This window comes from Nyctereutes procyonoides, unplaced genomic scaffold (genome assembly GCF_905146905.1).
Source record: "Nyctereutes procyonoides isolate TBG_1078 unplaced genomic scaffold, NYPRO_anot_genome, whole genome shotgun sequence".
Lineage (NCBI taxonomy): Eukaryota > Metazoa > Chordata > Mammalia > Carnivora > Canidae > Nyctereutes > Nyctereutes procyonoides.
This window is the reverse complement of record NW_026575024.1, coordinates 761,161-775,947: the sequence shown is the minus strand read 5'-3', so window position 1 is coordinate 775,947 and position 14,787 is coordinate 761,161. Positions and strand designations below refer to the sequence as shown.

The 14,787-nt window shown below is 66.3% G+C and overlaps 1 protein-coding gene across 7 annotated transcripts; it reads left to right on the top strand.

Moving 5' to 3' along the window:
* The first annotated feature begins 961 nt into the window (after positions 1-961).
* ARFGAP1 (ADP ribosylation factor GTPase activating protein 1) lies at positions 962-13,654 on the top strand. Of its 7 annotated transcripts, XM_055305197.1 has the most exons (14): positions 962-1,082; positions 4,916-4,979; positions 5,179-5,288; positions 5,528-5,699; positions 6,103-6,203; positions 7,021-7,107; positions 7,539-7,635; positions 8,101-8,157; positions 9,376-9,408; positions 10,252-10,281; positions 11,099-11,155; positions 11,629-11,688; positions 12,279-12,355; positions 12,997-13,654. In XM_055305197.1, the coding sequence occupies exons 2-14, from the start codon at positions 4,920-4,922 to the stop codon at positions 13,337-13,339; spliced, it is 1,284 nt and encodes a 427-aa protein (XP_055161172.1). In that variant the 5' UTR covers positions 962-1,082; positions 4,916-4,919; the 3' UTR covers positions 13,340-13,654. The 7 variants fall into 7 exon arrangements, with proteins under 7 accessions (XP_055161172.1, XP_055161205.1, XP_055161182.1 ...); XM_055305230.1 differs by lacking the exon at positions 5,179-5,288; XM_055305207.1 differs by lacking the exon at positions 10,252-10,281.
* The last annotated feature ends 1,133 nt before the right edge of the window (positions 13,655-14,787 follow it).

Sequence of the window (14,787 nt, the reverse complement as noted above, 5' to 3'; positions counted from 1 at the left end):
AGAGCATCTTTATTCGTGACACGGAAAACTTAAAAGTGACTCCAGTGTCCAGCAGGTGAATGGACAGACGAGGGGACTGCACGCAGCGGAATACTGTTCAGCGATGCAAAGGAGCGGCGGCGGCCACTGCAACATGGATGAGTCCCCAAACGCCGGCTGAGTGGACGGCTCGGTAGGTGGCCCTCCTGTGCCAGGCCTGGGACAGACCCGCAGCCAGGGGGTCTTGGTCAAGCCGCGGAGCGAGCCACTGGGAGGACACTCTGCGTTTATTTACAGATGCCTACACCAGCCGAGCTAAGAGGTGAGGACCTAACCCTACGGTGGCTGCTGCGACCCAGCGGTCCCTAACGGTGACCTGATGGCGGTGGCCGCCCGGGGCATGCAGCCGTCAGGTCATGGCCCTGGACATCTCACAGCCTGTACTTACACCCTAATAAAAACGTCACACGTGATCCTTCCAAAATCCACAAAAAAGCACCGAGTGCAAAGCAAACCGAAAATCATTTGCGGGTCCCCTCGTCCCGGGACCAGCTCTTCTAACAGGCTCCGCCGCTCGGGGCCTCGCGACCCCGGTCCCGCCCCCACGGCGGCCCCAAGGGCGGGGGTCTCGGCGGGTCCGGGCACGGCCCGGGGCTCGGTCCCTCCCAGGCGGGTCCCCCCTGCCTGCGGCCGTCCTGCTCCCGCTGCACCTCCCGCTGCGCTTCCGTGTCCGCCGCTGTGGGCGGGCCAACCCCGGCCCCCGCGGGACCCTGAGCCCGGCCCCCCCGCCCCGCCCCGCCCCGCCCCGCCCCGAGGCCGGCTCCGAGCCCCGCGGTGCGCGACGCCGCCCCCGCGTTCCCATGGCGACGGGGGCGGGGCCGCGCTGCCGCTCGGGGACGGAGGCGGAAGTCCCGCCCCTCTCCTCCCCTCCCCTCCCCTCCCCCGGCTTCCCGTGATGCCCCGCGAGGCGCAACGTAGCCGGAAGCGGGTGGCGGCGGGGCGGGCGGCGGGCGCGCGTCCCCGGAGCAGCCTGCGGCGCGCCCGACCGCGGACCCGACGGACCCGACGGACCCCGGCGCGCGGGATCGAGCCCGGACCCCCCGGTAGGCGCGCGGCCCTTCGCCCCCGCCCTGGAGCGCCCCCGCAGCCCGCCCGGCCCCGCTGCCGCACAGACGGCCCCAGGCCGGAGCTCAGGCTCCTCCGCCCGGCGGGTGCGGGGAGGCGGCCCGGGGACCCGCGCTGCTCGCCCCGCGCGTGGACGACCCCGGGCCCCGTGGGGTGCGCGCCCCGCCGGAGGCTGCAGCGCCCGCGGAGGGCCGGCCCCACGCTCCTGCGCGCCGTGCCCGGGCCGCGGGGCCTCCGCCTCGGTGCTCGGTGCTCGGTGCTCGGTGCTCGGACAGCGGCTGTGCTGAGTGCTTCGGGCGGTCTCTGGGAGGAGCCCCGGGACCCGGCGGTGCCCCCGGTCATCCTGGGACCCAGTGGTGCCCCCGGTCATCCTAGCGACCCGGCGGTGCCCCCCCCAGTCATCCTGGGACCCAGCGGTGCCCCCCCCAACCCCCCCATCATGCTGGGACCCAGCCCACCAGTCATCCCTGGGGACCCAGCGGTGTCTGTCCGTCATCCTAGGGACCCGGCGGTGCCCCCTGGTCATCCTAGGGACCCCGCGGTGCCCCCCCCGTCATTCTGGGACCCAGCGGTGCCCCCCCAACCCCCCCATCATGCTGGGACCCAGCCCACCAGTCATCCCTGGGGACCCAGCGGTGTCTGTCCGTCATCCTAGGGACCCGGCGGTGCCCCCCCCTCATCCTGGGACCCAGCGGTGCCCCCGGTCATCCTGGGACCCAGCGGTGCCCCCGGTCATCCTGGGACCCAGCGGTGCCCCCCCCAACCCCCCCATCATGCTGGGACCCAGCCCACCAGTCATCCCTGGGGACCCAGCGGTGTCTGTCCGTCATCCTGGGACCCGGCGGTGCCCCCCCTCATCCTGGGACCCAGCGGTGCCCCCGGTCATCCTGGGACCCAGTGGTGCCCCCGGTCATCCTAGCGACCCGGCGGTGCCCCCTCCAGTCATCCTGGGACCCAGTGGTGCCCCCCCAACCCCCCCATCATGCTGGGACCCAGCCCACCAGTCATCCCTGGGGACCCAGCGGTGTCTGTCCGTCATCCTGGGACCCAGCGGTGCCCCCGGTCATCCTAGGGACCCGGCGGTGCCCCCCCCAGTCATTCTGGGACCCAGCGGTGCCCCCCCCAACCCAACCCCCCCCCCATCCTGGGACCCAGCCCACCAGTCAGTCATCCCTGGGGACCCAGCGGTGTCTGTCCGTCATCCTGGGACCCGGCGGTGCCCCCCCAACCCCCCCATCATGCTGGGACCCAGCCCACCAGTCATCCCTGGGGACCCAGCGGTGTCTGTCCGTCATCCTGGGACCCAGCGGTGCCCCCGGTCATCCTAGGTACCCGGCGGTGCCCCCCCCAACCCAACCCCCCCCCCCATCCTGGGACCCAGCCCACCAGTCAGTCATCCCTGGGGACCCAGCGGTGTCTGTCCGTCATCCTGGGACCCGGCGGTGCCCCCCCAACCCCCCTGCCCCCGGTCATCCTGGGACCCAGCAGTGCCCGTCGGCCATCCCAGGGACCAAGCAGTGCCTCCTGGTCATCCTGGGACCCAGCAGTGCCCCCAAGTCATCCTGGGACCCAGCCTGCCAGTCATCCCGGGGACCGAGTGGTGCCTCCCGGTCATCCTGGGACCCAGCAGTGCCCCCCCCCCCCCCCCCCCCCGGTCATCCCTTTGAATCTCGGATGCGATCAGAGTCCCAACCCCAGGGCCAGGTTCTGCAGCTGCTTACAGGGCGGACCGGAGGGAGTGACCTCACTTGGTCAGCGTTCCCTGAAGTTACGGCCACTTGCAGGGAGCCACCTTTTACCACCTTGGTTTCAGGCACTAAAAAATCCTTGGATGGTTTTTCGAGATAAACCGTGTTTGCGGTTTTGAAAATTAGGACGCATTTCACGTATCCAAGTTAGCATTTCAGGGAGTTGAAGGTCACGCCCATCAAAACTGGTCACCGAGGAGAGTTCATTTTCAATCCAGGTCATTTCCTGTTCACAGGTCACCTGCCACTAGTTCTGCAGACTTTGGCTCTGCCTGATTTTATTTTACACAGTTAGAAATTCAGGGCACATTCAACCCAGTTCTGGCTCTCGTTTGCTTGGTGCCCCTTTCGACCAGGATGCGAACCTCTGAGGAAAGGCAGGGTTCTCTGGACAGCCCAGGGGCTGGGCATGGAGACCCGATGGGGCAGGTCCGCGTGTCAGCCCCGCGCAGCCGCCCACAGAGGGCTCTCCGGTGGTCGCCATGAGACGGACGTGTGCAGAGGGCTTTGTGAGTTCAGATCCGGCAGGATGGCCCCAAGTGTGGGTGTACCTGGGGACCCCCCCCCCCCCCGTGCAGCTCGTGTGCAGCGGCGACAAAAGTCCGTTCACTTAAAGGAGTCCGGCCGGGCGCCCGTACTCGGGAGTGTGCCCGCGGCGTCGGTTGGCCGTCTGCGTAGCACGGAAAACTGCGGAGTGCAGAGGAGTCGGAGCTGCACCTCGGGACCTCGGGTCTTGTTTGTCAGTTATGGGAAGATAACCGCGTCTGTCGTCTTCAGCTGGCTTCGGGCTGGGCGCTGACGACCACGGGAGTCCCGACCGTCTAGGTTTAGAAAGCGTGGCTGTGCAGAGTCAGGGCTGCCACCCGTGACTTGTTCCCGCGGACTGAGATGACGGGTGAGGGACGGCGCGGGATCTCCTGGCTTGTTGAGGCTGCGTGTCCGTGGAAAGCTCCAGCTCCGCCGTCGGCAGGGAGGCTGGCTGTGCAGCAGGGCAGCAGAGCGGCTGCGTGAAACGTCCAGCAGCCGTGTGGGTGTCGGATCCGTGCCACTTCCAGGGTGCTGGCGGGGTCCCCGGCGGGTGCGTGCCGCCGGGAATTAGGGCAACAGCTCACAGGCGCCATTCACAAGTGAGAGCAGGGCGAGCTTCAGAGAGGCCCCCGCACAGTTGTGCGTTGGTGGTGGGAGAGGTGCCCTGAGGCCCAGGGCCAGGTGGTGCGTGCAGGACCGTGGGGTCGCTCTGCGTCCAGCACCCTGCCTGCTCCCGTGCGCGTTCTCCAGCTTGAATCTACGTCGGTTTTCCTGGTCATGAGTCCAGTGCGCTGTTGCTTGAACTTGGGTTTTACCGGAGCTGGGAGATTTATAAAGAGAAATGGTTTTTGTCTTCAGCCTGAGTTACATGGCTCTTGTGCCCCAGCGTGTCCTTGTGAGGCATGGTGGCAGGTGTGCCCTGCTGTGGTCATGCTGTCGGTCACTTCCACCCTCCACGGGGGCCCCGTGGTTGACCGCAGGCCAACCTCTGCACACCTCCTGGTCACGGGGAGCACTTCGGCCCCACGCCACAGGCTGGGGAGGGGAAGGAAGGTACCGCGCGCAGAGAACCTGGGGTTCCCTGTCCTCGAAGGTTGCTGGCCCGAGTCTGATACGTTGGCCCTTCATTCAGGTGGGCGCCCGGTTTAGCAGCCAGTCTGTACGTCATGTAGAGGTCGGCCCTTGCTGTGGGCTGCACCACAAGGTGGGGGGGACATTTTGTAAATTCTGTAGTGTTGGCGGTTCATGACGGTTAGGCAAAGCGGACACCGATAATTACGTTATTCTCGGTAATTGCATTGTGTTTGGCCTGGAAACATCCAGACTGCTCTGGGTTTTTCTTCAGCGTGTAAGGGACAGATTCGTCCCATGAGTAGTTCCCTGGTGCTGCCTGTAGTGAGCAGTGACGTTACCCCATAGCTTCCAGCAGCTTAGTGGGATTTCTCCGAAGCTATGTGTTGTGTTTTTGCACCAATGGGTTTTCTTGTAAAGTAATCTACTTGTAAGTCTTAAAATTTTGTTTTTCTTCCCTGCAGCATCATGGCCAGCCCAAGAACCAGGAAAGTCCTGAAAGAAGTCAGGGTGCAAGATGAAAACAACGTAAGCGTCTCTGCTTTGCTTGATGCTTTGAGGTCTAGCAAACCTCCCGGAAGTTGCTTGTAGCCTCAGAGCTCTCCCTGCTGTTGTTAGGCTCGGGCCAGCCTCTCCTCTGCTCCTTCTTGGGGCCACCTGTCGGGTCTCTGGGGCTCTGGGCCCTGCCCCAAATGCCTGGGTGAGTTGCATGTGGCTCTTCCTGCAGGTGTGTTTTGAGTGTGGTGCATTCAACCCTCAGTGGGTGAGTGTGACCTACGGCATCTGGATCTGCCTGGAGTGCTCGGGGAAGCACCGCGGGCTTGGCGTGCACCTCAGGTCAGTGCCCTGCCCCTCGTGCCTTTTGGGCTCCTCAGGGATCCTGAGCCGCGGTCAGGGCCTGCTGTGGGTTGCAGGGTGACGGGGTAACACGTGCTGCCTTGCCAGCTCTGCCCTCGGAGGTGTCACGGCCAGGTGCTTCTGTCACTGGAAGCTCATGCGTCAGGTTCACGACCTGGCTGGGGTGGGGGCTCCTGGACACCCAGTGCTGACAAGTAGGTTGGCGCTCTGGTTTCTAGCTTCGTGCGCTCGGTGACCATGGACAAGTGGAAGGACGTGGAGCTTGAGAAGATGAAAGCTGGAGGGAATGCGAAATTCCGGGAGTTCCTGGAGTCTCAGGAGGACTATGACCCCTGCTGGTCCCTGCAGGACAAGTACAACAGCAAGGCCGCGGCCCTCTTCAGGGACAAGGTAGGGACCGGCCAGCCAGTGGTGCTGAGGCTCCGCCCATTGGCGGCTTGGATGGCTCTGGGAGCTGGCGTCCTCCTGTGGGTCTGACACGCCTGCGGGGGCCGCGCACAGTCTGGGACTGCGGCGCACAGACAGGACGTGTGGGCTGTCTTGTCCCACCCTGGGGGAGGCAGGCGGCGTGTAGTTAGCCGGGGAGAGGATGGGCCTTTCTCCCTGCCCTCGGGGGGAGCATCGTGTGCCGGCCCCTCCGTACTGAGACCCCGTCCCCGTGTTGACATGTGACAGAGACCCCGGCCCGTGCCCGCTGAGCCTGGAAGGACAGCGGGCAGGATGGGCTAGAGTGGGTGACATCGCCGACCAGTCCTGACGGTCCCGGCTTTCAAATCCCTGTGTCCCCTGGCAGGTAGCCACCCTGGCTGAGGGCAGAGAATGGTGTCTGGAGTCCTCGCCTGCCCAGAACTGGACCCCACCCCAGCCCAAGACACTGCCGTCCGCTGCTCACCGGTAGCTACTCCTCTGGCCTCTCGTCCGGGTCCCGGCTGTTCTGGGCCCAGCCCCGATCTTAGCCGTAGCTTGGGGCCCCCGTGCTGTTGTGGGAATGGCTCCCGTTGTGAGCTACTCCCAGGAGTCAGTGGGAAAACAGCTTCATAGGTTGTCTTCAACCTATGCGATAGGGGTTTTCAGTAAAAGCGCCCTGGAAGCTGTGTCTAGGGCCAAGGGGGCAGCTCCGCACTTCTCCATTGCCCGTTGGGACAGTGCTTTCAGATTCGAACCCATGACCGCAAGTTTCTGTAGGAAACGTCCCTGCTGGGTGGTGGTTCCATCCTTTGTCCTCCCGAGCACTACCCAGCCCCCGGAGCGCAGGCGTGGTGTGGACAGGTCGATCCCCACGGCAGACGTCCTGCGTCCTCTCAAGTGTCAGGCTGGTGATCTGCAGTGACCGGTCAGGGAAGGCTCTGTGTTTGCACCATGGGCGCCCAGGGACCCCCACCCCACGCCCGCACCGTGCATCTCGTGGGAGCTCGGTGGGCCGCTGCTGACATGCCGGCTTCAGCACCCGGCTCTCCGGCCTCTGTGCTGCCTCCCGCCAGCGTGGGCAGGCCTGGAGCAGCGGTCAGGGGCCCGTGGGGTCCTCTCTGGGCCGGAGTGTGTCCGCTTGCTGTTGCCCGCCGCGGCCAGTGAGCCGCCTTTCGGAGGTGGAGGCCAGATGGCCTTAGGTGCTCCATGCTGGGGGACGTGACAGCATGTCCTGGAGCGCCGCACGGTCCCTGCGCGTGCCTGTCCTCCGTTGACCTCACTGCCCTTTGATCCTCCCTCTCAGAGCTTCTGGCCACCTGCAGAACTCGACCTCGTCCTCAGACAAGGCTTTTGAAGACTGGCTTAACGACGACCTTGGCTCCTATCAGGGGTGAGGCGTGGGCAGCAGGGGGCTTGGTGGCTCAGGGACTCTGGGTCCCTCGGGGCTGGGGTCCTGCGTGCAGGCCGTGCGCCGCTGACTGTGGCAAATCAGGGCCAGCCCGGGTCTGAAGAGTGTGAGTGGAGGGAAAACCTCAGTTGAGGGAAAAAGAATGCTTTTCCTTCTTGGAAGCAAGCTGACCTGTGGACGCGTGTTTGTCCCCGGGGCTGTCCGAGGAAGTAATTTGACGCTTCTTGCACTAGTGGGCTGCCGGGTCGCACCGAGCTCCCTGCCCAAATGCAGCAGGAGGGTCTTCTCCGGGGAGCCGAGGAGAGCCTGCCCTGTGTGCCCGCCTCGCTGCGGACCTCATCCTTCCCGGGTCTGGGCCTCTCCTTTCTCGAGCCCCTTGGGCAGCGGGGTGCTGCCTTTCGTGTTCCTGTCAGGGCCCAGGAGAACCGCTACGTGGGGTTCGGGAACACGGTGCCGCCCCCGAAGAGGGAAGAGGACTTCCTCAGCAGCGCCGTGTCGTCCCTGTGCTCGGTGAGGACCGTCCCCTACCCTGCACCCCGCGCCCCGCAGCCCCACCATCCACGCACGCCTCCCCTCCCTCATTGAGGTTGTGCGACCGGCTTGCCGCCTTCCTTCTGGTCCCAGTGGGTGTAGCTGCTGTTAGGGGAAGCGTTTCCAGTCCGCAGGCGCGTCATCCAAAGCGGGGCACCTGCCGGGCCCTGCTCTCCCGCGAGCGCACCGGGCACATGAATCCCAGGGCTCTGCCCACCAGCCTGGCACGGGGGGCCGGGGTGGGGTGCGTGGTGCTGCAGCAGGAATGCCCGCTCCTCCCGGGAAGCGGGGCTGCGGCTGTGCACAGGGCCTCCCGGAGGTGGCCTCCCTGCGAAGCTGGGTGCAGAGTCCGTCGGCTCTGCGCTGGGCCGTGGGTGGCGTGGCCGACAGCCTGCTGGGCCGCCGCCATGGAACCTCGACGTGGCCCCTCTTGCTTCCTTGCAGGGCTGGAGCAGTTTTACCACTGGAGCGAGCAAGTTTGCTTCGGCTGCTAAGGAGGGAGTGAGTACCCGCCCCAGCACTCCACCCGCCGGCCCCTCACAGGCTGTGCTGTCTGGGGTCTGGGGGCAGAGAAGGGTCTGGAGGGCACTCCACGAGGAGTAGGGGGCGTTCCTGGCCCCCAGGCATGCTCTCGGGTCCCCGAGGCCACGGCCAGTCTCAGGGCCCGCCGTTGGCTGCTTTAGCAGCAGGCACCCGCCCGCCCATCAGGGTGAGCTGTGTGCAGAGGCCAGCCGGCTCTGGAGGGGGTGCCGTGCCAAGTCACCGCACGTTGTGAGCCCTGCGGGCAGAGGGGTCCCGCCAGCCCTCCAGCGCCTGTTGCTGGGCACAGAGCAGGATTCGTCTGACTTTTCTCTCAGTCCTGCCTGCTCCTCTGCCCAAGTGCGGGAGGGTTGGGGACTTGTCAGGACACGCAGGTGGACAGTAGCCTTGGGCTTAGAAAGGAACAGGCCAGAAACCTTTTGGGGCCATCACCCTGGGGAGTACTGGGGGGTCTGGCAGGTGTGGCCTTGGTAAGGAAGGTGCCCTGGAGAACGGAGAGCCCAGGGCAGGGTCGAGGGGCTGCCTGGCACGCAAGACCGGGACAGGAATGTTCCGAGGGCCAGGAGACGGTGGGCCAGACGGTGCCTGCTGTCGCGTGACCCGCAGGAGCCACAGGGCTGGTCCTGGGCTGGGACGAAGGCCCCACGGACACTGCTTGTGCTGCCCGTGGGTGCATGTGCCCTGCATCCTCCCCTGTCCGGCCCGGGAGGAGCCTCGAGGAGCAGCAGGCCCTGTGGAACCGCAGCTTTGGCTCGTGGCCTCTGGAGGGCTACAGCCGGGAGGCCCAGGTGCCTTCCAGCTGGAACGCCTGGCCAGGCCTTTTCCTTCTTTGTCGTGAACGTGGTTGGGGGTGAGGGTGCTGTGCTGCAGGGAGCTGTGGGACGGGGCGCACTGGGCGCCAAGTAGGTGCACGGCCTGGGCCGCAGGAACACTCATAGATGCCGGGGCTGGGGGGAGCCACTCCTGCCATGGGCCTGCTTCCTCCGGCCTGTGTGCTGCGGGCTTGCCCCTCCCGACGGCCTCCCTCCCTCGGGGCCTGGCCTAGCGGGCAGCTTTGCTGGACCCCTGGGGGCGTGGCTGACGGGACAGGCCTGGACTGGGCGTTTGTTGAGGGTGGGAAGCGCAGCCTGGGGCCGGGCGTCAGGACAGGCGAGCTGGAAACCCTGTGTCTCTTTCCAGGCAACCAAATTCGGATCTCAAGCGAGTCAGAAGGTAACAAAGGAAGCTTCTGCGTTTTGTGTTGCTAAAATTTCTAGTGTGACGTCTGGTTGGCGTCTGGACGCTGCCCGGGCTGCCATCGTCAGGCCCTGTGCTTGGAGAGGGGACGTTTCTGCAGCTCAGGCCTGTGCTCACAGACTTGTGCCCCGGCGCCTGCGGGTTTAGCAGGTGGGGTGGGAGGCTGCGTCTGTCGGGGCCTGTGGGGCAAGGCCAGGGTCCCTTGTCCATCCTTGCCTGGGCACCCGGCCGGCCGGACGGCTCCTGTGTGGTTCCTGCCCGCGGGGGGAGGGAAGCCTGGTAGGGCCGAGGGCCGTGGGGCAGCCCCTCCTTGGGGCGGTGGGTCTGGGTTCTGCGGAAATACCTCGGTTCCCCGTTAGTTTCTCACTGTAAGTGGTGGTTTGGGGTGGTCGGTGTTTGTCTTTTTTTTCCAATCTTGGTTGGTGGCCCTGCAGTCCCCAGGTGGTGCCAGGGCGCTGGACTGCCTGTCCCCCGGTGTGGGGGTTAGGACTCGGGCCGGAGGCAGCAGCCCTACAGGCTGTCCCAGGAGGGAGGGCAGTCGCTCTCCGTGCGTGGTGCGCCCCCGTTTGGGGTTCCTGACTTGCTCACGTAGTTCTGGAAGTTGTACCTCAGAGTAGAATAGAAAGCAGCGAGGGTCGGTGGTAGTAGGTGGGCACCGAGGGCACTCTTGAGGACGCCCGCTGGGGTGACGCCACCAGAACGTGAGGCTGATTAAGGTGTCTGGAGGTGCTTCCTTGTTGCTCGTGCGCACTCTGCCTCTCACTCTCTCCCTCTCCCCCCCCCCCCGCCCCAACCTGCTCCCTTGCTATCTGGGTAAAGTTTTGGGGCACCAAGCAGCAGCCCGAGCTGGTAAGGCACCACGTCCGTTCTCGTGCATGCCTCCCCCGTTCTCTGTGCTGCCCACGTGCTTTGCCCTGAGCGTTCCTGGCCCGTGGCCCGTGTGTGTCCTCGCTTACGTGTGCTCGCCCTCAGAGCTTCTCACCAACCTGCTGGGGCCGGGGCCGGGGGCACTGCTCCTGTTGGGGTGCCGGGAGCTGTGTGGCAGGATTTTCATTTCATGACCTCATCACTTCCTGCTAAGTACGCAGAGGGGCTGTCATCGCAGTGGTGAGGTGCTGACGCTGTGCGCTTGCCCTGTGCCTCGAGGCTGCTGCTGCTTGGTGCTCTCCCTCTTAGCTGCCCCATCGCCCCGCTGCCGCCCCACCCACCTTGGCTCATCCTCTGGCTCTGTCCCCTTCCTTCTGGGTCAGGTGGCCGCTGGAGGGCAGGTGGGCTTCAACCTCATCCAGTGACCAGAGGTGCACTGCCTGCACTCCAGCTGAAGGGTAGCATGTGACCTGCTGCAGCACGTGGGCCGTCCTGGGGATGGGACTGCGTGGCTCTGATGGGAAGACCCACAGGTGGCCGCTGGGTGGGATGGACTCCCGAGGCCTTGCTGCCACTCTGGGCCTCTTCCCTCCAGAGCGCGGAGGCCTGGGGCAGTGGTCTCTGGCCGCCCCATCGCCACGGTGACTGCGGGCCACTTCCGCGCAGCTGCCTCAGGCACCGCGGCTGCCATGACAGTGGGGTGGGGGCCTCCTGGGTGCTGGGCTCGTGGCCACCGTGCCGACCAGTGTCCTGGGTGACATGCTGCCCGAGCTCACCTGACTTCCCTCTCATCAAACAGGCTTCAGAGCTGGGCCACAGCCTGAACGAGAATGTTCTCAAACCTGCGCAAGAGAAGGTAACGCCCCCGATGCCCGGTGTCCCTTGTCTGCCCCCCACCCCCCTGTGGCCCTCATTCCAGGGGAGCAGTGGGTGCTGGGGGGCTTGTCCAGCAGTCCCAACTCCGTCCACTGGGCCCCCATCCCTGGGCTCCGTGAGGCACAGCCTTGTGCTCCATTCCTCAGGGTGGGCTGGGTGGGCAGCGCGGAGGTGGCTGACGGCCAGGGAGCCCCCCCAGCAGACTGGGGCTCGGGGGGCGGTGCCGACCTGTCCGCAGGACATTGTGGGTGACCCAGAGGCTCCCCAGGAAGACGCCACATTACAGCAGCCTGGGCACGGTCGGCCCCTTCACGCGTGGGGAGGGGGCTGCCTGGGGGAGACGTCGCACACAGCTGCCGCCACAGCTCTTTCTGGCGTGCACTGTCCTTGGTCAGAGACGGCGACGATGGGCTCTGTGCCCCTGGGCTGATGGCAGTGTTTTAACCCACGCAGGTGAAAGAGGGAAAGATTTTTGATGATGTGTCCAGTGGGGTCTCTCAGTTGGCGTCCAAGGTAGGGCAGGCCCTGGAGCTTGGGCGCAGCTGGAAGCCAGTCTCCACATTCCAGGGCGCCCGGGCCGAGAGCAGGAGGGCTCTTCGCGCCCCGCACGCTCCCGCAGCCTGGGTGCCCGCCAGGTGCCCACTGGGCGGTGAGGCAGCTCAGCTGAGCGCTCCGGTGCCGGCTGCCCGAGGAATGTGGACACAGCTTGGTGGGGGGCCCTGTCAGGTCTGCTAACTGTTGCTTCTTTTTCTTCTGCCTTCGTTGTGCCGCCGCTGCCCTGCCCTGGTGAGTGCCATCTGACGGGCCGGGGCCTCGCTGTCTTCTAGGCGGGTTGGGGTGCGCATGGCCCCCCCTCCCCAGCCTGCCGCAGGGGCTTTGCTTGCATGCTGTTTCCTCGAGCTGAGCACTAGGGCCTCCCGCCGCCACTACTGTGTGCACACCGGGCGTCCCCTGCACCGTTCCTGTCGGGAGGAGCATACGAAGGCCTCGGGCCTGAGCCCGGCCATGCTGCTCGGGTCTCTAAGCTTTCCCGGGACCTTGAGCGGGACCGTGTGTGCGTTGTGAGGACCCACCCTGAGCAGCCACCTCCCATCCCCTTCCAGGTCCAGGGGGTCGGCAGTAGGGGATGGCGGGACGTCACCACCTTTTTTTCTGGGAGAGCGGAGGACACGTTGGACAGGTATGCTGGTCCCCCATCCCCGCCCTCGTGCCCTGGGTTCCTTCCTACAAGGTCTCTGAGAGGCATTCGGCATCCCCGCTGGCGGACAGGCCTGTCACCCCCAGGGGCGGCTCCCAGAACCCTAGAGATACTGACCTTGTGGCTACGGCTGCCGCTCGGGCCTGGAGACGAGAGGGGCCAGTGCTGATCTCACTGTCTCCCATCTTGGGCTGGTGGGGCCGGCAGGGGCCCCGCAGCAACCCCATCCCCGCCCTCACTGTCCACACCTGTGTGCTGAACCCCGATCTGGCTAGGGCTCCCCTACTCCAGCTGCAGGGTAGGGGGTGGGAGCTGGCCGTGGTGGGGGCCACTGCTCAGCGGGGCCCATCAGGCTTGACAGCGCGCTCAGGGCTGCGCTGTTCCGTTAGTCGCTGTGGAAAACCAGCCTCGTACCTTTTCCTTCACAACACGCTCCTTTTGGGGTGGGACTGATGGAGCCGGGCCTGGCTGGCAGGAGGCCCACCCAGATGCTTCCGGCGGGCTCTGTGCACACAGCATCTTCCAGGCCCCGTGCTCCTGTGGGCATCGTGGCCTGGGGGCAGGACCCCGAGGGACGGCCTGGTGGCTCGGGCTGTCGTTCAGCGTCCTCCTGTCTCCCCCAGGCCCCTGGAGGGCCAGAGCTACCAGAACAGCGGTGGGGACCACCTCCAGAACCGCACCATGGACCAGAGCTTCTGGGAGAGCTTCGGGAGCACGGACCCTGCCAAGGGCCACAGGTCCCCGAGCAGCGACAGCTGGACGTGCGCGGACGCCTCGGCTGAGAAGAGGAGCTCGGACAGCTGGGATGTGTGGGGCTCGGGCTCCGCATCCAACAATAAGAACAGCGACCACAGCGACCTCGGGGAGGCATGGGGGGGCGGCGGGGAGGGCAGAGCCAAGACCGCCAAGAAGGCTGTGCCGCCGGCTGTGCCGGTTGACGAGGGCTGGGACAACCAGGACTGGTAGGCGCGCCGTGCCCGGTGCCAGCAGCGGCCCGTGTGTGCACTCTGCCCTCATGCCTCCTTGTGTGACCCCAGAAACCAGTCGTGGCGCCAAGACAGCACCTCGGGTGGGCGCGGGGGTGGTGCTGCTGGCTCACATGGGCGCCCGCCCTGCAAGGCCACGTGCTGCCCACGGTCCGGGTCCCGGCTCTCCCCTGGCTCCTGGGCAGCCCGCTGAAATCTGGCCGGGGCGACGCGGAGGGCAGGGTCTGCCCCCGCGGGACGCAGGCCGCACCGTCGTTCCCGTACGTCCTCTAATAAACCCTCCCGAGTGGCCGCAGCGCAGCCCGTGCAGTGTCCTGTGTGAGGCACGTGTCCTGAGGCGAGGGGTCCAGGCTTGTTCCAGGCCGGCCTTCCCGCGTGAGGGGCGTGCGCAGGGTCCTCCCCCGCTTCCCTGCCTGTGCCGCTGTCCTGCGCTGTCCCCTACCCCTGGGCCCTTTGTCCGTGGTTGCACCGAGCCATGCTCCTCGGAGCCGAGGCAGCGCCCCCAGGGTGCCCCAGACGGCTGCGGGACCAGGACGTGAAGTGAGGCATTGGGGGGGAGCACACGCCCTCTGAGCCCGGCCTGGGGGCCCCTGGCGGCAGGGGGGGCTCCTCGACCCGCACGGTGTCCGGGGAAGGGCTGCGTTTCTGTCGGGTGGGTTGTGGCCGCCCTGTCCCTGCCGGCTCCGCGCTGTGCCATGGCGGTGTCCCTGCTGTGCCCCTGGCTCGGCTCGCGGTGTCGCGTGGGTCTCCTTGTCCACCGGAACCTACCTGGCACCGAGCCCCATCTCCGCCGTCCACTGCTGACGAGGGGCCTTTCTCCCGTCAGTCTGACAACTGACCGAGGCTGTGGTGGGTCCTCCGTCCGTGCACCCCTTCGCTGGCCCCCATGATGCCGTCGGCCCCGCTGTGACTGCGGGTGTGGCCCCGGGTCCTCCTGTGTGATTTGCGTGGAATGTGCACACTCCAGGCCCTGGCCGCTGCTGGCCCTTCACGTCCTGGGACGGGCCCTCCCAGCGTGGGCGCCGCCAGCCAGGCTGCAGCAGCAGGGTCGGGTGTGGGGGTGTCTGGGCCGCGGTCGCAGAGGGGCCACCCCGGGCCAGTCCCCTAGCCCACGGCTCTCTCCTGAGGATGCACGGTGTGGAGCACCCGTGTGTGCGGCAGCGGCGTAAGGATCTCGGTCACTGACCCAGCTGCCTGCTGCCCCCGAGGCCAGGAGCTCGGGGTTCGGGGAAGCCCAGGGCCGATGGTCAGCCTGCCAGCCACGACCAGGCATCCCGGGGTGATGGTCCTCAGAAGAGCACAAGGTGTGCCTGGGCCGCCCTCCGGGTGGGAGCTTGTCCCTTGGCCGGCGGTTCTAGAGGCTTCGGGGGTGCCAGGCTCATCTGTAATACTTGTCCTGAGACCACGTTACGTAGGGACTGAGCTGCC

What these genes read in the sequence shown, in the direction of transcription:
- ARFGAP1 (XM_055305197.1), top strand. Translation starts at nt 4,920, where the DNA reads ATGGCCAGCCCAAGAACCAGGAAAGTCCTGAAAGAAGTCAGGGTGCAA. An exon ending in GACCTTGGCTCCTATCAGGG is followed by an intron (nt 7,108 to 7,538) that starts GTGAGGCGTGGG and finishes TGTTCCTGTCAG; the next exon opens with GGCCCAGGAGAACCGCTACG. An exon ending in TCAAACCTGCGCAAGAGAAG is followed by an intron (nt 11,156 to 11,628) that starts GTAACGCCCCCG and finishes TAACCCACGCAG; the next exon opens with GTGAAAGAGGGAAAGATTTT.